At 33.1% G+C, this 23,645-nt stretch overlaps 2 protein-coding genes across 2 annotated transcripts; both read left to right on the forward strand.

The window, feature by feature from the left end:
• The first annotated feature begins 9,553 nt into the window (after nt 1-9,553).
• On the forward strand, nt 9,554-10,426 carry LOC139093528 (mite allergen Der f 3-like). The gene has a single exon (XM_070644265.1). It carries the CDS (start codon nt 9,614-9,616, stop codon nt 10,409-10,411), a length of 798 nt encoding a protein of 265 aa, XP_070500366.1. The 5' UTR covers nt 9,554-9,613; the 3' UTR covers nt 10,412-10,426.
• Nucleotides 10,427-10,449: 23 nt separating this feature from the next.
• LOC139093537 (transmembrane protease serine 9-like) lies at nt 10,450-14,552 on the forward strand. The gene is made up of 3 exons (XM_070644279.1): nt 10,450-11,445; nt 12,569-12,627; nt 13,375-14,552. The coding sequence occupies exons 1-3, from the start codon at nt 10,723-10,725 to the stop codon at nt 14,411-14,413; spliced, it is 1,821 nt and encodes a 606-aa protein (XP_070500380.1). The 5' UTR covers nt 10,450-10,722; the 3' UTR covers nt 14,414-14,552.
• The last annotated feature ends 9,093 nt before the right edge of the window (nt 14,553-23,645 follow it).

Here is a 23,645-nt window from a genome sequence, read left to right on the forward strand (position 1 = left end):
TAAATTTTCGAGCTCTGATTATTAGTACAAAGCATGCGATATTTAGGAGCTAAGACGTTGTAGGACATTTGTGGCTGTAGGGACAAAATGTATAATCACGGAGAAATCTGAGTCTACTTAGACATTCCATTACTATGCTGAAAACAACAACCTTTAACCATTCAGATTATTGAGATCCAGAGTTGCGATATGGCTTTTCAAAGCTAACAACTGTTAAACGAGTCGTAGTGCATCAGACCTGGCACCAGACCACTGCAATCCGTAGGAAGGGAGTATTCAAGAGGAGTGGATTGGATTGGAGGTTTTGGTTACACCCCTTCTCAGTATACCTACAATAAGATGCTGTGTGCCGTATTTCCACCAAATTTGTATGTTTACTTACTGATTTACGTAATGTAACCATGTGTTAGTGCTACTTATTACTCATATGGAATTATGTTATAACAAAATGCTTTCCATCTGGCTCTGTTGCTGGCTCTGTCACATAGTTTTTACAAATTCTCTGTCTACACGTTGAGTTGATATCTTTTTACCATTGTTCTGTGCTACATGCACTTTGTTCTTAGGTTCGACAAATAAAGAAGAAGCGGAACATATCTCATAATTGTGGGATCGGTATTGCAATAATTAGGTACCGAAGTATTCCCTAAGAGGCAAATAGCATGCTTTTATGATACATAAATACCACTTCGGTGCCTAAAAGCGGAATCTTTGACTGTTAGGGATTAAATTACTCTGCCACTGAGCAACTACGACTCACTCAAGCTCACTATGCTCATATTATTAAAAAAATCCAGAATAATCAAATGCATAGCTTCTGAATTTTGTTGTCTCAAATGTTCTCTAATAATTTGGGTTAATATCCTTATGCTGAAAAAGTTTAAAAAATTTAGAAAATCAAGAGAACCCTCATTCCGTTTAATTTCAGCAAATCTGTTTTTAATTAAGCTCTTTAAGTATTTTTTTTTTATTCCTCAAATCATTTTAATTCCCTCAATTACCATTGTCTCCACTTGTCCTAATCTCCTTTTTTCCTTTCATGTTTCGTATTTTTTTTTATGCTTTTATCTTTTTCAATTCATTCTTTAATAATCTCATTTTGCTAACATTTTCTAATTTTTCAGTTTATTTTTCGGCTTCATTCTCGAGTATTGCAAACTGCTGTCATCAATCAGTTGAAAGGAACGAAAGAAAAATCATTTTATTGCTTCCGATTATAACACTTGAAAACTTGAAACTGAGTACAAAAAAAACTTTTTTTTATTGCTCAATCTTCAAAAAAAGAAATGAAAAAGGAAAGTAAATTGACGAAGTTTCCATCCATTCATGTTCTCATTTAAGGGAATATCGAGGAAAAAAAAGTCTTCTTTTATTCTCAATTCTTTTCTGTTCATTTGCAGCAGATTTCTCTTTCGTATGCAGAATCTCTAACCGAATGTTGAGTGTTTTTTGGTTTCGTTCTATAGCATTTTACGAGTCGAAGAAAATATTTTAGAAATGTAGGTTGAATTGGTTCTTGTGAACATTATAAGTTATCATTGACAGAATGTCTTGCAGTTATATTTTTTAAAGACAAAGATATTTAAATGGATGATGCTTACAGGTATTTATTTTTACTTATTCTCGTCGAGTATCCATGCAAAGTTATATCAATATGCTGTACAGTATGAAGTGGGTTTTAAAATGATTCCAATATGTTTTTAATTGGATTTTCAAAGAAATTGAAAATACACGTTTACCCAAGAGGTGAAGCAATGGTGCTACACTAGCGGAAATTTGGAATGGATTTTGAAGGAATTTGTCCTTAACAGCTTGATTGGGACTTATTCAAGGAGAAGTTGGAAGAGTTGTTTCGGGGGCATACCCCCTCCGTCCCATTTTTTGTAATTTTTATTCACCGTATAAGATTTTTTAAAAAAAAATCCTCAAAGCCCTCCTTAATTTTTGTTATCGTGTGGAGGCTGACCACCAACCATACACTCAGGTTCTAAGGACAAATTCTCGAGACCGAGACTGCATCTCTTCTTACAAATTTGTTTGAAAAATCAAAAGATTTTCGATCGAAAAATTCTTCTTAACTAAACTTACATGAAAATCTTCAAAATCTTCAAAATATCTCCATTGTCAGCGAATCCCAGCTTTTTATTTCACAAATTTCTTGAAAATTGTTGATGAAATTCCAAACTGAAGCGTAGGTCGAGCATCGCAAGGTCGTTGTTTCGACAACAATATATTTCAATATATCGTGGGAATGCCTTGTAGGTGTTATTAGTTTTGATACAGTTTAACGGCAAACAATTAAATTTGCCTGGTAATTATATACTAAGCAGTAGGAATTTAACCATGAAGGATAAGATTCATCTTCTCAGAAATTATACAATTTCAAGTTCATTCCTCAGCCGAGTGAATTTTCTATCAATAGAACTAGTTAATACCTAAGTGGTAGACAACTTTTTATTTTTCACGACACACCCTGGGTTCAAGCCTCGACCGATACTCCACAAGACATTTCCAAATATTTTTGCCGGCTCATTAGTGTACATCTGCCCCCAAGTCACCAATCACTGAGTCATAACGTATTTTTTTCACTCCTGTAGCCAATGTCTTGCAGCTCAAAGTTCGAACTGAAAGGCTCAGCTCAATATATCATTTCCAATTTAAATGCGCCTTAGTACCAATTCCTTACTAGAAGTTACTGTACTAATATTTTTATTGAACCGATTTTTGTAGTGCTTTGAAAATATTTTTATTGCAATATAAAAGAGAAAATGGATAAAGAATAAAAGATGCAGAATTGGAAAGAAGAATAAAAAAGTTTATTTTAATCTATAGATAAATGTAGGAATGAGAAGGAAGAATGGATAAAAGTATAGTTTAGTTATAAATGTTTTTTAACGTGACAAGGAAATTATTTTTTTCCGTCTTTTTTTAAAAACTGTATTGTGGTATGAAATAAGCAGTATGTAGACATTCTTTAAGTATATCTTTTGTCATGGAGGAAGCCACAAGCTCCATTCCATGAACTCCTTCCTACTTGATACTTACATAAACTTTAATAGAGTTTTATTGAAGTTCGTAAAATAAAAGTTTTTGTCTTGACTTTCTTGTTCTGTTGCTCAATTAGTTGGATTACTTATGGAAATTATTTATGAGCTCATTTTCAGAATATTGTTTGTAAAGTAGTTTACACGTGGTGCATTATAGTTTATTGACTCAACTAAGTGTCCCCAAATTGAGTCTTAATTCTCTTTCCTGTTCACATGTCATTTATACATTTGAACTTTATATGAAAAAGTCAATAAATTAGTAAATTGATCGTAAATTGAAGGACAGAGATGGATCTAGAGACTTTGAAGCAGTGGTGGCAGAGGTTAAGATAGGCAGGGAGGGATTGAATGAAATCGAATCCCTCCAAAATGAGGGCCCCATGGTACATCAATATAATCTCAGATTGTTTAGAAAATCGTCTATTTTTGGAGTTTTTGAAGAAGTTTTGGGACACACTGAGATTTTTCATCGTATTCTTCAAGTATTCTTATGTAACGCAGTAAACACATTGCCTAAAACTACATAAAATGGTAACCGTATTAAAAAAAAGCTTTCTTTTACAAATCTAGACTCTAACAGTCAAAGAGGCTATTGCGGTATTTCTGTACCATAAAACATCAGCAGAGCAAACAGCTCTTTGCCTGCTAGGGAGAGATTGGTGTTTCTTTAGTAAATTTTCAAAAAATTGTAATAGATTGTTAGGCAACTGCATAACCAATAAACTACGAGTTTGATTAATGAATTACTTAGAAAAAGATCCATAGATTTTCCATAGAATACAACTAGACTAATACCAGATAATCCACTCCTATTGACCACAGAGGCTTTATTTAAATACTAACAGGTTCACTCATATCCACACATGCTCCCCATGTTCCACCCTGCCTTTAAATTACAGTCAATCAATGTATTCAAATTGCTTCAATCATTAACTTCTAAACTTTTAAATTGTTTTTCGTAAATTTGTATTTTTATTGAGGACATGCTTCTTTTTAGTTCACATTTAATGAGAATTATTTTCTTTACAATATTTACGAGTCCTAGAGTATTTAAGCGAAACATAGAAAATATCTGCGAATAAAATGATCAGCATAAAAGCAATTCTGAGAATATGGAAAATACCCAGACAGTCTCGGGTCAAGATTCAAAACGTCAAAGTAATTTTTCAACATCAAAAGCACCGCATTCAATTAAAAAATCCATTACAAGTTCATAATATTCTTATGCTTTCAAGCTTCAAACTCTTGAGAAATGACATTTTTCTCAGAAATAATTTTACATTATTTTCAACAATGTAGCATGGATATAAAAAAGTTAAGTTTTAATCTGTGTTTCTGTCTTTTCAGTCAAGACATGATTGCCACAGCATTTATTTTCAAATTTATGTTAACCGAAACAGCTCGAGGCAGTCACAGAAAAAAAAGTTTAAGGATGAAAAATGTTTTAATGTCATTTATGAGGAAATTTAAAGTTTTTTGTAAAATTCAAGTTGTTTTTCATGAAAATGGGGAAAATTTCTCGAAGCAAAAGTTAATGCATTTTGTGTTTTTCAAATTATGAACATCTTGGTGTATGTTAAACAAGTTGGGATTATAATATTATTCATAAAATTTAGAAATGCGGTCTGTTTACAGAATTATTTCAGAAAACTTTTTAAATGTGATAATTCTAGGGATGAAAAATGAAGGATCTACTTTATCCATATAAATTCTACATGTAGCTTTAAGCTTGTACAGCATATCAATGTCGATGATTATTATTAAATCCCATTCTCTACTTTATGAGAAAATCTTGGAAAAAATGTTCTCGTTATTGCAATCTGTAACTTAATCTTTGCTTGTTAGTGAACTGTAAATCACTGATACTATCATTATTAATTATTGTAGATTATATTTCAATAACAATAACGAGTTCGAGTGAAAAATGAAATACAATATTAAGCATTGAAGCTTGTAGACTTCATGGTTCTCTGTACTATAAATAAATGTTACTTTAAGATTCTGAATAAATAGCATGGACGGCGAATCAGAGGTCATAGTTCTAAATTTAAGGTGAAATTGATGATTCTAAAGCTTTGGTACATTTAAGTTGGCCTCTTGGAATTTTTCCGATCTGTACAAAAAAGTATGATGTGTCTTCTTAGCCACATAGGCTAGGAGACAGATCGTTTTTCAAACCCCCTCTTCCTACTTATTCCATCGTAATGATTTTTAATAAAATCATGAACTAGAATTTGTAATTTGTAGTCAATCTATTAAACCCCTCTCCCCCTTTCCTTAGCGTTATTGAACATTCTCTAGAAGCGATTTCGAAAACCGAGATTCATGGCTAGAATATCGCTCGAATTGAGCTAGATAATTCGAAGGATCAAACTTGATACATTAGAGGAGGAGATCGACACCCTAACGTCATTAAGCCGAAGCTGCCCAAATGTCAAGTGTAAACCGTTTTGGGGTATTCCCTGATATCTAAGTACACCATTGGTGACTGAACTGTGTGCCAAAGTAACTATGTTAAAGGATAGAGTAAAATTCTTTCCAATGCATCTTGTCTGAAGACTGGCAGCTCCACAATCATACTAGGGATGGTAAGGCTTACAAAGGATCATTTCCAAAATCAACTTCTATGAAGAAAGTAACTTAAGGTAAACCCTTACGTCACTGCTTCGTAAATTTCAATTAGTACACTTCATAATCCTGTCATTCATTAAATTTAGATCCTTAATTTCCTTGCTATATCACCCTAAATTATAAACTATAAGGAAGCACCTTTAATAAAATTCCTTACAAAATGATAAACAACAGCAAAAGTAAATTGCAATTAAATGCTATTGAAGCGAATATAGAATTTTCATGAAGGAAGTTCATCATAAATTTATTTCAAGTTACACAAAGAGAATGTACATTGAAGTAGTTGTTAAGTTTATGCAGCAATAATTCATTTTTTCTAAACATTTAACTCATAAATCAAGTTAAGTGAAAAAGGAATAAAAAAATAGGAAGGAGCAATGTAAAATATTTCTTTGGAAGTTGTTAAACGCACAAACACACACACACACACATAAAAATTGATTCAAGCACAAAATTTCAGTGTTGAATGAATTTTTCCACATGAGTGCATGCTTAATATTCATATTTAAAGCACATGAAGAAAAACGATTTGAATAACGATTAAAATAATGCAAGCATAAATCAAACCTAATCGCTTATTTTCATATTTTTACTTACTTTTATTGGAAATAATTTTCATGCTTACATTGAACTTATTTATCGTATTGTTTGTGACGAGTACTAACTATATATTTCCAAGGTTACTGTCCGAGCGGTACAATGCAAAGAGTTGCATTTTTTACTGGAAAATTGAGTCAAAATCCGCCGTCACGGTGCCATCAGGGTAACTTCGCGGCTTACTGAACTAACTATTAATACGATGACGAAGCAATCTCTAGCGAGCATGGTGTGCAGTTCGGATACTTGCAGCATATTTTATATTTATTGAAGAAAAAAGTAAAATTTTCTTGTAGTTCTAAAATTTATGACAACAATTGCAACCTTGTGTCAATTTATAGCTATGTCAATTGTGAACAAATAACTGTTCCTTTGCCAAATGCCAACTAAAACTAGCTTTTGCATCCTGCTCATTTCCAATAACAACTAAAAAACTGTTTCTATCAACATCATCCTTTAAATAGTTCTTTAGTCACGTTCATGTGATTTTGTATAATCTAAAATGACAGATTTTAAGGAGCTTCTGAAGGTCTTCTAATAAAACATGTCCTGGCAATTAAAAACCGTTCATTTTGATTTGTCTCACGACATCAGTCGATTTATAAACATGATTCAGTTCTCCATAACTTCTATACTTATACTGTCCTTCAGTTTTAGGATCCAAAAGTGATTTTAAGGATCCTTTTCTCAAAATCATCATTTGTATTGAGTCATATGTACTTTAATCCCAATTTCAATCACAATTTTATAATAGTTTCAATTGTTCAGCCTGCATCTAAATGCATCCATCTGAATTTTTTTTTGTATCTTGCTGGTCTGAAGTTTTTTTTGCATCTAAGCATCTATGCGCATCTAATTTTGGCAAACCCTACAACTTTTTAAAATTAACAAAATTCTCAAAAATTTTAAGAAATGAATGATCAACATCAGTTCAACGTCCAGCTACAAGGACGGCTATTCACTTCCGAATGTCAATGATCGTTCTTGTAACAAGACATCACATAAATCAAATTAGTTGTTCACTTGGAATCAGACCATATAAAATTGAAATGTATTTTTACTCACCAAGAACGTCAACAGTTTCACCTGAATGATTTATTCAGACATTAAACAGCATCTGCTTTTTTTACAAAGTTCATGTCATTTCAGATGATTTCATTTCAGTTCCAACATCATCAGGAAAAATTCTCAAATTGCATTTAAATATTACGTTGCAGTTGAAAAAATAATTATATTTACGTTATTCGACGATAACTTCCGTCTGCTGTGCAATTTATGTTTTCTGTGCTGGAAAAAAGAAAAATAACATTAGTATGATAAGGAAGACAGATAGGTTATAGTTTGTGTCTCAGTGCTTATTGCATTTTTAAATTAGTTTTGTTACGCTGAAACCAAGCTCAAGGGAATATCAGGAGAAGAAATATGAGATATGATGGAAGCTGAAATGTACAGAAATGAGATTTAAAGACATGATGCTTGAAAGATTCTGAAATTCACATGATGTCTGTCTACATAAGGGGCAATGAAATGTCAACCGTTACTTAATGAATACAAATGACTCTCATTATATGTTTTCATAAAAAATTCTCTTTACAGCAATAAAGCACGACAAAATTGCCGAAATAAAGCTTGCTACATAAAAGGATGAACAAAATGAAGCGATTGATTTAAGCAACAGTCACTGAATGAGTTGGTAATAAAAATTCTTTCTTTTCATAAGAAACAACAATAATGATGATAATAATAAGAATTACAGCATCACTAACAGCAAGGGATGATGAAATCTCATTCAAGTGATTTTCTTTCTGACTTTTATTGCTTTTCAGATGCTCTGCTTGAGCTTTATCATTGATACACGCAGTGGTTGTTCGATTATGAAAATTCTATAAAATTCAAAGTTATCTCAATAAAAAATTAAGAAATAAGATCAGCGTGAATGGCAATCGAATGACTGGTAAATCATACATTTTGAATGATTCTATGCTGATTTGAGGTTTATAATGTCTGATCATGTTGTCATAAAACTTGAAATTGATCAATCTAAATTATTTATTTTCAATTTCGCATTTGGATCCATTTAAAGTACAATAGACTCTACCATACCCTTTGGTATGCAGTTTATAGTCGGATCCAAAACACTAACAAATTCTTCTAATTCAAAAGACATTCCCGAGTAGATGAAAAAATATTAGAACTAGTCAATAACTTGCCTTAACTTCACTCGGGCCTAGTACGTCTTCAAGACCTGTAGTGTCATTTGTCACAATTCATTTGACCAATTTATCATTAGGAAGTTGTTCAGAAGCTAATATATGCTTTTATATCTGATATAGCAGATTGCAATAAACACTAGGTTTGTCAATAAACTCATGAAAAATAGCTTTTGAAAGAGTCATCAATCCACTTGGTATTGGAAACTGGATCGTAATCGTCTTGTAAAGACACCGAAGTAAGAAAAAATTTGGGCAGCTATGACACAATCTAATGACGACGTAAAGGTGTCCTAACGAACGCGTTGTACTGTTCAAGACTAGTGCAATAGAAATTATTCATATGGGTAACAGTATCAGACTATGTTGATGATAAGATATGTCGATGAAGACCAAACAATTCCCTGGATTGGATGTGTAGAATAGGAAGCTATAGTTCATAATATTTCCAACTGACAGAAGTTCTCGAAGGATAGAGCCAGCATTAGACATACGCTCCAGGTGATAATGTACCCCAAGCAATCGCCCCACGGGGAGCAAACGTGCGCTTTAGCAGTATATGAAGTAAGTAAGTAAGTACACTTTATTCAAGTCAACTTTAGAAATTCAATATAATGTAATACAATTTACTATAATCAAGCTTGAATGAATTAAAAATAGCGAATATCAAAAATGTTATCAGACCTGGAAATTCCTTATTATAAGAAACAATATAAAATATTGAAATATATTGAGAGCAAAATGATTTAAGTAGAAAACTACTAACTTCCACGCTATATATTTATACTATACATCACACGAAAATTAATCAGTTGCTAATTGGCTATAAAATATTTTGGGATTTTACCTCGAATGACTCATCATGAAGACGACTTTGTAAATTAGTTCAGCACGAGGTCTGAAATAATCGTCATCAATACGCCGTATTCTTTTCAGACGTCATCGGCATTAAGTGTCACTCGGGTTTTTATTATCATGAAACAAGTATTTGCATGGAAGTTAAAATGTGTCAAATCAATCGTTCAATAATACATCAGTGCACCAACAGTATAAAATGAGCATTTGCTCAGTAAGCATCAAGTAATCAAACTGTTATTATCAGTGATTCTATGAATAATTTTAATTAAAATGGAATCAGTTTTGAAATATTTCCTAGTTTGTCTAGTCTTTCAAGTAAATCAATCTAATGGAATCTATTATGCTGAAAAAGCAATTAAAAATCAATTTCCATATACAGTTCTTATAAGGGACTTTTTATCTTTTTGCACTGGTGCACTGATTAGTGATCGACATGTATTAACAGCAGCTCATTGCCTGAGAGACTTAAGAAAAGGATCGAAAATTAAAGTTGAAGTTGGATATTTTGAACGATCTAGACGTGGAGGGATGTCTTTTCACTCAGACAAGTATTGGATGCACGAGAACTTCATAATGCCATCAGCTGTTTATGACATTGGTTTGATTGAACTTCCCGTGGCATTAGATTATAGTAAAAATATTCAATGGCTTAAGCTGTCTACAAAACAAAATGCTGAATTAGATTTAGATGATCAGGAAGTGGAGATTGCTGGCTGGGGTGACACTGAGTATAGCACTGGAATTTCCAGTAGACTTCTTTATACAAATATGACACTAATCACAATGGATGAATGCGAAAAATATAAAAGCCATTATGTCGAGGATTTCAATGAAAATCATATTTGTGCTGTAAAAGTTAAAGGATCACCATGTAGTGGTGACTCTGGAGCAGCTATGGTATCAATGAAAACAAAAAAGATCCTTGGAGTTCTAAGTTATGGAAAGGATGCTGAGAATGGAATTGACTTGGGTTATAATGATTGTCATGCGAATGTTCCTGTAGTGTTTACTCGAATCTCTTCCTATATTGATTGGATTAATGAAAAAACTGGACTCAATTTTAGTTGATGACATTAGCTAATTTAAAACAATTTCCCGAGCAGCACAATGCGTTAAAATGCATTATTCGTCATTAAATTGGGCCGAATCCAACCATCTCGTGCGGTTAGGGCATCTTCGCATCTTACTGTTCCAGGTGGTCTAGTAAACACACTGTGCTGTTCGGGCTTATGACTTACAATCAGTTTATAAAAATTAATATATTTTAATACAATATAAAATGCAAAAATGATAGCAATGCATTTGAACTTACTGAACTGATAGGAAGAAACTAGATTTATTTCAGTTTGACTAAGGCACTTGATCAAATAGGAAACATCATGAAATTAAATATTATAATCTTTACTGCATTTCATCTTAGTTCCGTATCTGGAATTTATTATAGTAAGAAGGCATCAAAAAATCAATTTCCTTATAATGTATTGATTGATAGTCTATACAGCTTTTGTACTGGAGCATTAATAAGTGATAGCTATGTATTAACAGCTGCTCATTGTCTCAGAAATATTCCTAAACGAGGAAAAGTTAAGGTTGTTGTGGGTTCGTCAACAACTCATGATCCTGATGGAAAAACAATTTTTGCCGACACATTTTGGATGCACGAAAACTTTTCAATGCCATCAGCTGTTTATGATATTGGTCTGATTAAGCTTCCTGAGCCATTAGTGTCTAGGGAAAATATTCAATGGATTAAATTGTCAACAAAAGTCAATGCTGATTTAGATGATGACGACAAGGAAGTTGAAATAGTTGGATGGGGTTATACAGAACATTTTAGAGGAACTGCAAGCACACTTCGTTATACAAAAATGAATTTAATTCCATTGAATACATGTAAAAAGTACAAAAGTCATTACGTCGAGGACATGAATGAAGATCACATTTGTACTGAAAATATTGAAGGAACGCCATGCAGTGGAGATTCAGGAGCTGTCATTGTATCGACAAAAAGTAAAATGATTTTGGGTGTTGTGAGCTATGTGAAGGATGCTGAAAGTGGTATTAGTATTGGATATAATGATTGTCGAGCTAAAGTTCCAACAGTTTCGACTAGAATTTCTTCATATATTGATTGGATTCGGGATAAAACTGGATTGACTTTTGATAATGATGAGGATGATGAAGCAATTCAGAATAGCACAAGCCGGTAAATCGATCTTGAACCCGGCACCAGACTGGTGTGACTCTGACAAGCCAGTGCTATTGTTTGTGATATTTTGAATATTGTACATTATTAGTACATTAAAATCAAATTTTTTAAAAATAATGAAATATTGTCTGAAATAAAAACAGAACTAACAAAAACGGAATTAAATCGTTCATCCATATAATTTATTTTGTGTTATACCATGAAGTTCACATGATTTTCTACAAATTATTTTTGAGTACCCAAAAATCACTCATTTAAATTATACACAGCACATTTCGAATCAGTGTTTGCTAAACCTTTTTTTTTTCAATTTCACACTTTTCTAGTGACAATATAGTATCAGGCTTACTGAATAGCATGACGTGTTCGGTATGATATTAATGGTAACATGTGTAGTTGGTCTGACGGGACCATGACGGCTGATATCGATCTTACTTTACGCCGAAAATTGATGGTCGGAGGATTGTGCTAAATTTTTTGAGATTCTGACATGAATATCTATTTGGTACCCATATGGATGCAACTCAGGAGAATATTCAGTTTAATGGCAATAAAAGAGCACCAGCGGTGCCCTAAGATCTACTTATGTAGATAAGTAAACAACTCCTCCAGAATTAATAACCTAATTAAAACATTTTAAGGGAAATTCCACTGCACATACTTATTACCTATCACGATGAGTATGTGACGCAATGCATGGTTTGAGAGTCTCTGCTATAAATCATTGTTTTTTATTCGTTTTAGAGATAAGCGATTTTTATACCATTGGAAATTTTCAACCTTTACGTTCATACCGTCATATTGAATGATATCATTTACTGTGGCTTATAACTTGTATTACTGAATTTTATACCGAATTTGTCACGACAATTTTAATTGAATTTCTTAGTCGGGAATTCCACTTTAATTTTTTTGGATTTTTTAAATATTTAAAATATGATTAATAGTGTTTGTGATTTAAAGTTAATTTCACACTAATCATTAACTTCTGTTTATAAACATTAGCAACATTTTAGAATAATTCCACAGCTGAAACTCAATTATGTCAGCTGATTTCTGAAACTTTGCCTTTAGAGTACTTTCTCATCATTTTGATGTTTTGGCGTTAAACAGATCCAAGCAGCGGTGCTCCAGCGACCATGATGTATCACTCAAGTATATTTGACAATTAAATAAGGGAATATTCGGAAATTGCGTGAGTCTAAAGGGGGAGCTGGTTGCAAAGGATTGAAATCGTTGTTAAAAAGGATGATTTTGGCACATGGTCTTGATACGCATCATACACTGGGGCAAAGAGGTCTAAAAACTGATTTTATCACTTATAGCGTTTGGGTGGTTAGGGAAGGGGAGGGGAGAAGGTGGATTTAGGGGTTGATGTGTGTTGTAAATTTGATTTCTACAATGAAAACTCTGACAAACCAATTTTAATCCACTTCTTGAAAAATGCTTCTCCTCCCATCACCAATCAGTAGCTTTTCAACTCATTTCCAATAAATTCTCCGCTTTAAAAAAGTTGTTTATTATTTTTGTTAGTCACAATTAGGTAGTCATAAATAAAAGTATAACTTAAACTTTTTCTTTCATATCAGCTGCATCAATATTCACGTATAGAATTACACAAATGCACAAATCTAAATGTGTAGCTTCGCATACATAAAAAAAGTGAGAAACTTTTCAAAAGAAATTAAAGACATTCATTATTAATCTCATATTGATAAGTAAATAAATATATAAAACAGTGATAAGAAGGTGATTGCATGTTCAGTGTTCTTTCGAATTTAGATTCATTAACAAAACAAAAGTCAGCGAGAAACAATTAAAAAATGAGGAATTTTTCGAAATTTCTTGCAATTTTCATTGCATTTCAAATAAATTTAGTCATTGGAATTCATTATGGGAACAAAGCTGATAAGAATCAATTTCCATTTGTTGTGTTAGTTCATAGTCCACAATTTTTTTGTGCAGGTGCATTAATAAGTGATCGTCATATTGTAACAGCTGCACATTGTCTTATGTCAATTCGAAAAGGTGGAAAAGTTACTGTGAATGTTGGTGCACATGAATATTATGGACAGCGATCGACTGATGGAAAGACAATTCATTCTAGCAAATTTTGGATGCACGAAAATTTTACAATGCCAACAGCTGTTTTTGACATTGGTGTTATTGAGCTTCCTGAGCCTTTAGTTCGAACTGATAAAATTAGTTGGCTCAAATTATCAACAGACAAGAATGCAGATCTTGATGCTGAAAATAAGGAAGTTTACTTGGCTGGTTGGGGATATACAGAAACATCATATGGAGTAGCTGATGAACTTCGTTGGACAAAAATGAATTTGATGCCATTAAATGAATGCATGAAGTACAAAAGCCATTATATTGAAGACATGAACAAGGATCACATTTGTACTAGAAAAATTGAAGGAATGCCGTGTAGTGGAGACTCAGGTTCTGCTGTTGTATCAAAGAAAACTAATAAGATTGTTGGAGTTGTTAGTTACGTTAAGGATGCAGAAAATGGAGTCGATTTGGGTTATAACGATTGCGATTCAGACATTCCAGTTGCTTCAACGAGGATCTCATCATACATTGACTGGATCAGTAACAAGACTAAACTTGATTTTAGGGCATTATCAGAACAAGATGACACTAATAATATGGTATATCCACCAAGAGGAACAACTGAAGTAAATAATGTGAGGAAAAAACCAACGACTAAATATAATGCAGTTCGTAGTTCCACAGAAAAATTGTATATGATCCAAGAAGTTAGTAGGCCAGACATCAAGACACAATCAAATTCAAAACCCTCAAATCATAAACAGTTTTATAACATTTCCAAGCAGTCCACAATACACTAAAACCAAAAGCAGAAGGAAAAGAAGCTTGTAAATTATTATATTTAAGTAATCAGTGCAATATAGGCTAATCGTAAACAACCTTGAATTTATTTTAATAATATTCATCAACTTTGACTTAATAAACATTTTAATAAGTAAATTCACTTGGGTTTTTAATGATGATTAAAGAAATTTTATTAGAATTTATAATGAGGCGATTACATTTTACGTCATGTGTTTAGGAAGGAATGAGGTCTAAAAAGTGGTTACTCATGTAATAAGTGAACAACAAACAGTCAAACAGCTCAATTTGCACAAATCAATTGATTTATCCGTAATCTGGGTCCAATTCGATGTTACTCAGACTCTGTCTCTCAGACCTGTCATTAGCCCTGAGACGCATATAACGCGGAGCTCTCTCGAGTAGACAAATTGACTGGACAGTTTGAAATAGAGGCAAAGTCGACTAATGACAAATTTTTAGGTCGCGCATTTTAGTCGCATAACATTTTTCCGAACCCTGCAAATTTTATGGAATGTTCCGCAAAAAATGTCATTGGTCGACCATAAGACTAGTTAATAATTAGACATTATGTCTAATTCTGATGTCTGTTTTGGATCTTTGAGTTATGTATAGCTGAATGACATAACAAGAAGGAAAAACACATTACTTATTCGGTCAGCTTCTTCAGAGCCATACTTCGGATTCTTCAATACACTATGCTAGTATCAGAATAGCCTAATTTTTGATCATTAGAACTAAATACAGTAATAATACTTTAGGATTTGTCGATTTAATGCTGAATTTATCAATCATGCTCATTTTATCAGACTCATTTTCCATGGCAGCATCATCCCCGAGCCACACAAAGGAAGAATGCTACGGCCATGCAGCATTAAGAAGCCAAATGGCATAAATATGGCTGCCAAATGGAAAGAGCTTCCATTTGGTATTAAAAAATGAGGTTAAGCAGATCCTGAAAATCTTCATGACGGAGCCTTCTTAATTTGTGCCACTCGGGTAAGCATTGAAACTTCATTACCTTTAAGTACAATTTACATTATCAAATCCTTTGTTTTAACTTCCTATAGAAGTAAATTCTACAATTAATTTGCAATATAAGCTTTCATTTACTTTATCATCTCTTATGATGAGTTTTATTCTGTCTAATTTGTATTTCAACTCAATAAAGTAAGCATTAATAAGAGAGATACGAGAGAATATAGCAAAAAAACGGAAAGCTGTTGGAGATAGAGCTAATCATTAGCACTTGAACAATTTGCATGTTGAATGAAAAAGAACAAAAAGAAAACTTTTCTAATATTGGAAGTAATTTTCTTTTTCTCATTCCAACATTCAGCTACTCATAAAGCTACAGCAATTCGGTTATCGGTAAAAGCAGTAAAAATGAGAGAAAAATTGCTGTAATGAAAGATTTTTTTTCTTATTCCTAAATGATTTTCATTTCTTTTCATCGACATGCTTTCAACATAATTGCTGCCCATTGATAACAAATTGAAGTACTGAACATGTTATTGAAACTTATAAGCAATATCCTAATGGACTATCATACACATTAGTAATGTTCATCTATTCAAAAGCTTTATGTGAATAAATGAGTTTTTATTGATATGTAATGGTTGGATGTGCCATCAAAAGTAGAGTAACAAACATGTTATGATGTTGTTGAGGATTGAGTAGATAATGATTGTTGTTTGATTAGGTTTTGTAGACATGCCCGATCGGCGCAAATTTCTCATAGTTGTCAAGAGGCTGCCATATGCCTTCCAAGTGACAAATGATCCAGTTAACTGCCATAACATGAGAATTGACGCTTGTATGCCATGTGGCCGCCACTTGACTGCCATGAAATACTTGAGCAAATCGGGATATGATTGAAATTGGTCATTTCAGCTTGAATCATTTAAGTCGAGCATTTTTTAGGACATTTTAAAGTCAAAATAGTTTCAAGTATTTGACGACCTTAAAGATTGAAGAATACTCATCAGCATCCATCCCATCTGATTTATTTCCCAAAGGATCTTATAAGCAAAAAATGGAAAATGTGTTCTTAGAAAAACAAATTCCACTTTTTTGTGTTCCCAAGGCCGTGTATACATTGAATGATTGTTCGGAAGTTAAATTTGAATTATACTAAATTTATTCACGGAAATTACGATGTCTACCAAGATATCTTATTATGGTAAAATATTCGGAAGAAAACGACTTTAATTTTTTTCATTTAGATGTTGTCTGTTGTCACGAGCTGGAATAATTCTGAGTTATATCTATTATAGGGATGAAAAGGAAAAGAAATTACCATATTTTTAAAATCATCGGAATGTTGAGGCTGATTTTTTTTTTTTGTGTAGGATATTCATTTGAAATTAAAGTTTAATGCCAAATGCAATAAGACCGATTTTCTTTAATGTTTCCGATGTCTCGATTATGACAGATGCTCCGTTCCAACTACATCTTCATAGGAAAAGAGGCCGCTTTTGGATATAGTATTTTGGTACCATAACAACATGCTCTTTGCTAGCTAGAGCCACAGACTCTTGCATAGTTAAATCTGGATCGTGTCTTAAGAACCTGGAAAAAAATTTATGGTGTGTTCTAGAATTTCAGGAATTTTAGGACGTATGACTTTTTTGTGATTAACCATTCAGTTACTCTTTTGAATCCACATGACGTAGAAATTGCTGACAATAGACTCGACTTTAACTTGAGACCTGATTTCGTCAAATCTGGATTGGAATTTGAAGATACACGATGTCATAGGATGATTTTTGTCCATTTGTACACCGTGCACCTTCCGATTCTCTTGTCAGTTATCTACAATCAAATATCCACCCAAAAGACACACGATGCCTTAAGTCGGCATAACTGTAGGTTCCTGTCGTATTCTCCAAAATCCAGACTCACTGTGTCACGCTAGTCTAGGAACACTATTTTTCGACTCTTTTAAAGCCGTTTACATTTCGAGTGGGTTTTTGATAGACAATCTACCTTTCAAGCTATCCATCTCTTTAAAACTGCGGATAGAATATTAAAGTAAATGACTCTAAACGTAGTACCAATCTCTTATCTACAAATTTTAAAATGCAATAAAAAGAAATGCTGTAAAAATTTGGAATTATGCGCATATTGGATTTGTCATTTGCATGCAGTTTGCTGTAATGGACTGTAATGTAATGGAACAAAATTTACAAATGAATGGATTTTTGGTATCTGAGGATTTAAATCCATTTTCCACAATTTTGTTTAAAGCACAAATTTTTAAATAATTTCCAACACCCCATCCGTCGATTTTCCCCAAAATTAAACATCATCTACCATCACCATCAGTTTTAATATCATACTTGGGTAGTATCAGTCACATAAAAAAATAAATTCAATTTCCGTGTTGTTATCCTAATTTTTTATACACATAAAAGAAATTTTTTACGCTTTAAATTCGAAAAACCGAGAAAAATGACAATCATATCCCACAGGATATGTCATAGAAATGTGAAAAAGAAGATATGAAATGTTCAGCAATTTGCTGATTGGAAGGGGAAACCCGAGCTGTGTATGATGTTTTATGTTTGATGAAATTAAAGAAATTATAAGACGTGAAGTCATCAACCCTTAAATGTCTGTGATTTTTAAAAACCATGACACTTCCAGTTTTCTGTGCCAACAGCACAATCATAAAAATTGAGAATATCTATCGATGAATAAAACAGACGGAGAACCTTAAAAAGTCAAAGAAAAATGTGCAAAATCATCGATAATTTTTCCTTCCTTTTTTATCACAAATTTCATATTCTCTCGTCTTTTCCTTTTTTATTCATTGTTTCATATTTCCTTTTTCCTATCGACCGTCTGCAGCGTGAGTTTGCAGAAAAAAAGTAAAAATACTCGGTAAAATGAATGGGAAATTGTGAACCCGACTTCAATCTTAATTACAACTTGACTTAACTTGCACATTATTGTATGTTTTATTTTCCTCCTTCATTCGTTCCCTTCTAACTAGCAATGTGAAAAAAAAAGAAATCTTTCCACTTCATTTCACATAAATTCCATAAATTATGCAGATTGATTTTCGAAATCGCATTAGAAACACATCAGTTACACACGTTATGGATACTTTTATTTTTTTGTTCTTTTTTTCCATCTATCTAGAATATCCACATTACACATGTAGACATTTATAATGTAAGTGTGTGTGGGATTGTAAGTATAAAAGGAAATAAGTAAGTGTGTATCAAATATTGAGATGTAAGTGATGTGTCTTAGGCAGGAAATTGGAAAAAAAAAATCATTGCCATTGGGCTGAAAGTTGTCAACTTCAGTGCGCACGAAATGAGCAGAAAATATATGATTTAATAATGGATTATTTATTCATGAACAATCAAAGGAAAATAGTTGATGGATTTGCCGAATAGCACTAGAATGGCAATTTATATCAAATTTAGTATCAAGTCAGCATTCTGTCTCGGTTAAGTCTTGGCTCAGTTTCAATTTAGTCTTAGTTCAGACTTGACTCAGTTTCGGTTCAGTCTCAGTTCAGGTTAAGTTCTGTCTCGGTTGATTCTTGGTTGAGACTCAATCTTGGTTCAGGTTCAACTCAATCTCGGTTCAGACTTGACTCAGTTTCGGTTCAGTCTCAGTTCAGGTTCGGATCAGTATCGGTTCAGTTTCGGTTCAGTCTTGATTCAGTCTCGGTTCAGGTTCGGCTAAGGTTTGGTTCAGTCTCGGTTCAGTCTCGACTCAGTGTCGGTTCAGACTCGGCTCAATCCTGGTTTAGCCTCAATCCAGTGTCGGTGTGGTCTTGGCTCATTCTCGGTTCAGACTCGGTTCATTCTTGGTTCAGTCTCGGTTCATTCTGTCTGGATTCAGATTCGGCTCAAACTCGGTTTAAGCTCGATTCAGTCTAGGTTAAGTCTTGATTTAGTCTCGATTCAGACTTTGTTAAGTTCTGGCTCGGTTCAAGTTCGGCTAAGTCACACAGGCTTGGGTCGAATTTTTATTGATCAGCTAATCGATTCGAGCCCGAATAGCACAACATTCTCTATTTTGATATCTTTTAGAAATTTTTCTAAGGTTTGACATAATGCGCGTATCAAATCCAAACGGCACGATGCAAAGAACCACATTTTCACCGTGAAAATTAAAATCAGCCGTGACGATGCCATCAGGACAACTTTGCGTTTCACCATTAATGCGGTGACGTAGCGTTGCTATACCAAACACGCTGTGCTGTTCGGCATATGGGTTAACTCCATGCTTTCCCTAAATATCCGATGAATTTTCAATTTTAAGTTCATTAATTCAAAATTTGAATCAATTGCCTCAAAAGCAAATATTCAAAATAAATTGATTCAAATATCAAATCTCATAAATTTTGCATGCTCAATTTTCCATCGAATAAAAAAGTAAATTTCCATATCCCACACCCAAACAAGCATGGAAGTCATAAGAAAAATTCTCTTTGTGTTTGATTTTTGCCCTTCCATTTACCTCACCTTTCAAACACTTTTTCTTTGACATTTTTTTTTCTCCTCTCGTTCTGAGTTAAATCCAATAACAAAGCCAATTGCTTCTTATACTTTTTCGATTCCTTGTAATGGTAGCAGACATCCACATGAGAGAGAAAGACGAGGAGAAAATCAATTTTCAACATTTGACGTTCTCGACATCAATACCCATATAACTGTCTCAGTACCTGATGCAAAACAAAATTTGGAACCAAGTTCTATCCAATGTTTGTTTTTCGCTTTTCTTGCCTTCTTTTTCCGATGAAATATTTATGCTATTTCTGACACATTTCACAACTTTCGTTTCTTTTTATTCGTCATCATTTTTTGTGACATTTTCTCCATTTTTAATGGAGACATCATGTGTTTGTTATGGATACATACAAATCTTTATACAAAAAAGCCTCTGAAATACACGTGTATGATCGATTTTTTTACATAACTTTCATTGTTATAGGCATTATTCTCATTTTAGATTCGCAGAACAAGATGAGGTTCGCTTGACGAAAAACGTGTTCCTCACCTTCATCATCGACATTTACGTAAGCTTGAAAATATATTCTTATTTTAGAGATTTGTCCATTTAAGTAGAAAGGGTCATTTTGGATCATAAAAATAGTCTTTCCATTCTTTTCAACTGTTTTTAAAGGTTAATTCTTATTATAGCTTTTACAGTCCATACCTTAATTTTATTTTGGGAAGAGTGTCAATATGTTTATGATTTGAGAGGATTTGGAGCTCTTTGTGGTATGCTTCTCGAATTATTCATAAAACGATTGAAATTTATGTCTCTAATAGCCTTAAATGCTTTGGTATGGAGCGATACACATCTTAAGACCAATTCTTCTGGATCTGTTTATAAAAGGGTTGTTTATGATCGAAAAAATTTAAATTCAATCACGATTTATTGATTTGAGTGTTGAAAAATGATATTTGGTGACTAACTCAATAGTAAGGAATATGTAAGTAAATGGATGGAAATGGAGGTATCTTCATGTATTTGTCGGTGAATTTTCAGGTTTGCATTCCTTGAACTAACTAAGCAGTAACAACCTTACTGATTTAATCGCTGTACAGATAAATTATTTTGGCACCAATGATCATCTATGGATACACATTCAGTTATTGTTAATATAATCAAAATCGCCCATCACGAGATCACGAGGAAGACCGAAAGATTCCCGAATAATCCTAAATACCCAGTACTGAGAAAAGGTCTCGGAGGAAAAAAGTGCTCAGATATCCTAGGGATCCTCTTTTGGACATTTAATGACTAATCCTATTTTGACAAAATTCTTCAATTTTTGAGAATTTTATAAGAGTTTGAAAATCATTGACCCCTCAAAAAATGTCTGATTACACCCCTGTACTTGTATTCTTTAAGAACATTGACATATTTTTGGTCATACGTGTACTTTAATGTTAAACCGACACCGACACAGCGTGAAAATGTCGGAAAATAGTGTCCTAATCACACGTGGCTATCGACTCAAATTATTTATGCTGAATATGACTTTAACTTGAGTCATGCTTGATTGCGGGTGGTTTTTCCAAGTTCAGCAAGCCATGTGCTTGTATGGTTAATACCGAACACGTGGATAGCAGTTATGTATGCTCACTTAAATGTTAAATGCTTCTAGTCAGTTTTGAACAAAACAGGGAAGAAAAATCTAGAGATATAACCGATAAGCTGATTAGTTAGTCGCCGCTAAGGGTTCCTGATGCCAAGATCAAGACTTCCCGGATATTCACGATCTAGAGAATTTTCCAATGAAAAGAGGTACGCTAAATTTCCATCTGACATTAAATGATTCTCAATTCCTTTACATTCTTACCATTTCATGCTCACGCAAACCATATTCAAAACTTAATGAAACATAAAGGACAATTTCCGACGATCGTAAAAAACCGCCTTTCAATTATTTTTAAACCTTACCTTCAAGCTTAATGAAATTTTTCCAAAAGAGGAACTAATGAAATAGAAAATGTGGTTTATTCCACCTCAAATTATTAAAATGCTAAAAAATCCCTTCTCCATCCACCTGCATATCAATCATCATTTATTTGCCTTCATGAAAACACAATTTTCTACTTATTGTTTATACTTTAGAGATGTAAAAATATTCTACCGTCAACATTTTAACAGTTCATATGTAGTCATTCTTCCATCATCTTACTCAAAAAATAAAAATTATTTCAAATGTTTGTATAGCTTATAAAAAAAATATGTCACATAACATATTCATACATAAAAAATGCTTCATACTTTGAACTGATAATAAGGCATAAAAAGGGGAGATTAATGTGTGTATGTGAAATAATTGAAAAAGTAAATTTTACTGTCGCTATTGTTGATTGAGGCATTTACAAATAAAAGATTTATGAGAAATCTCTACATTGATATTTTAACTGTCAGATTTGCTCCTTTGTAAGGGGGTTTTATGGATAAAACAATAAGAAACATCCTTTGTTAATGGCTTTAAGGTATTTCCACTTTACGTAAGTGTATAACAGCAGTTAGGGCCAGTGGTGGTCAACTTTTTATATTTTGAGGGCTATACCTTAGTGGTAGGCATCGACTGAAACAGTACACGACATACTGTTCATGGCGTTTCCGCGTCACACAAGTTGCACACCCCTGAGTTAGGCATTCACCTCTTTTTGTATTCAAATAAATCTATAGAAAATTACACGTAAGAGAAGTGAAAAATCATGGGGAAAAAGACGATAAAGGTATGTCAGGAAATGTGAGGGAAGGAATTGCAAAATCATTTTCCATTTTTTTTCCATTCCTGCTTTTCCTCCCAACCATCATCTTCATCATCATCGGCTTAACATAAGAACTAAACACATGTAATTCTCTAAGGAGAAATTTCTCTTCCTTTCTTTAAGTATTCATCAATTTGCTGCCTTTTACACAATTATCCCTTCATTATCTTTCCTTTTTCTTTTCCACTTTCACTTTTATATGCTCTATTGTTGAGTAAATGGTATTTTTGCTTCCAACAATTTTCATTGTTTTTTGTGCTCAACTGTACAAATAGAGACAAGATATTTCAATACGTAGGAATTGCTGCTCTCAGCAAGAAAATGAAATACAATCAAATAAAGTGAAGCGATGAGAAAAAAGAATAAGAATGAAGGCAAGAAAAAAAAGATGAATTGTGAGGCAGTTGTATAAGGAACAAGAAAATATGTTTGAGAAACAACATAAAATACACTCATGGAAAATGAAGGATTATTAAATTTTACCTTTATTTCTGGCCAGTAGGCATAACAGAAGAGATAAATCAATAAAATCATTGGTCAGTAAATATTATGATTATTGAATTTTCTTTTGTTGGGTTTCTTACCCTTTTTTCGGGTTTTTCTGATTATCTGCGTAATATTGAATTTTAGGATATTTGTGAGTGACACAAATGAATGAGAGATAGTTCCGTCACCTAATGTGGACAAAAATACATTATACCTAATTAATGGCCAGATGTTGTCTAGTTCCGTCCGTATTTTTGTCCAATCGGGAACAGATATTTTCAGCTAAATCTCTTTTACCTACTTTACTTACTTACTTCGTACAGATGGACGTACAGATCAGTTCTTTCGGGTTCTTTTAAACCTCTTTTATTAATGCCAAATGGAAGTTGTTTCCATGTGAATGAGGATGTCGTATAGCAGTCATTTCGATGCCACTTCGTCACGGAGCTTCGTAGACACAACTTGGAATTAACAT

Source organism: Chironomus tepperi, unplaced genomic scaffold, assembly GCF_022539635.2.
Source record: "Chironomus tepperi strain 1889 unplaced genomic scaffold, CSIRO-AGI_Ctep_v1 contig_23, whole genome shotgun sequence".
In the NCBI taxonomy this organism is placed as follows: Eukaryota; Metazoa; Arthropoda; class Insecta; order Diptera; family Chironomidae; genus Chironomus; species Chironomus tepperi.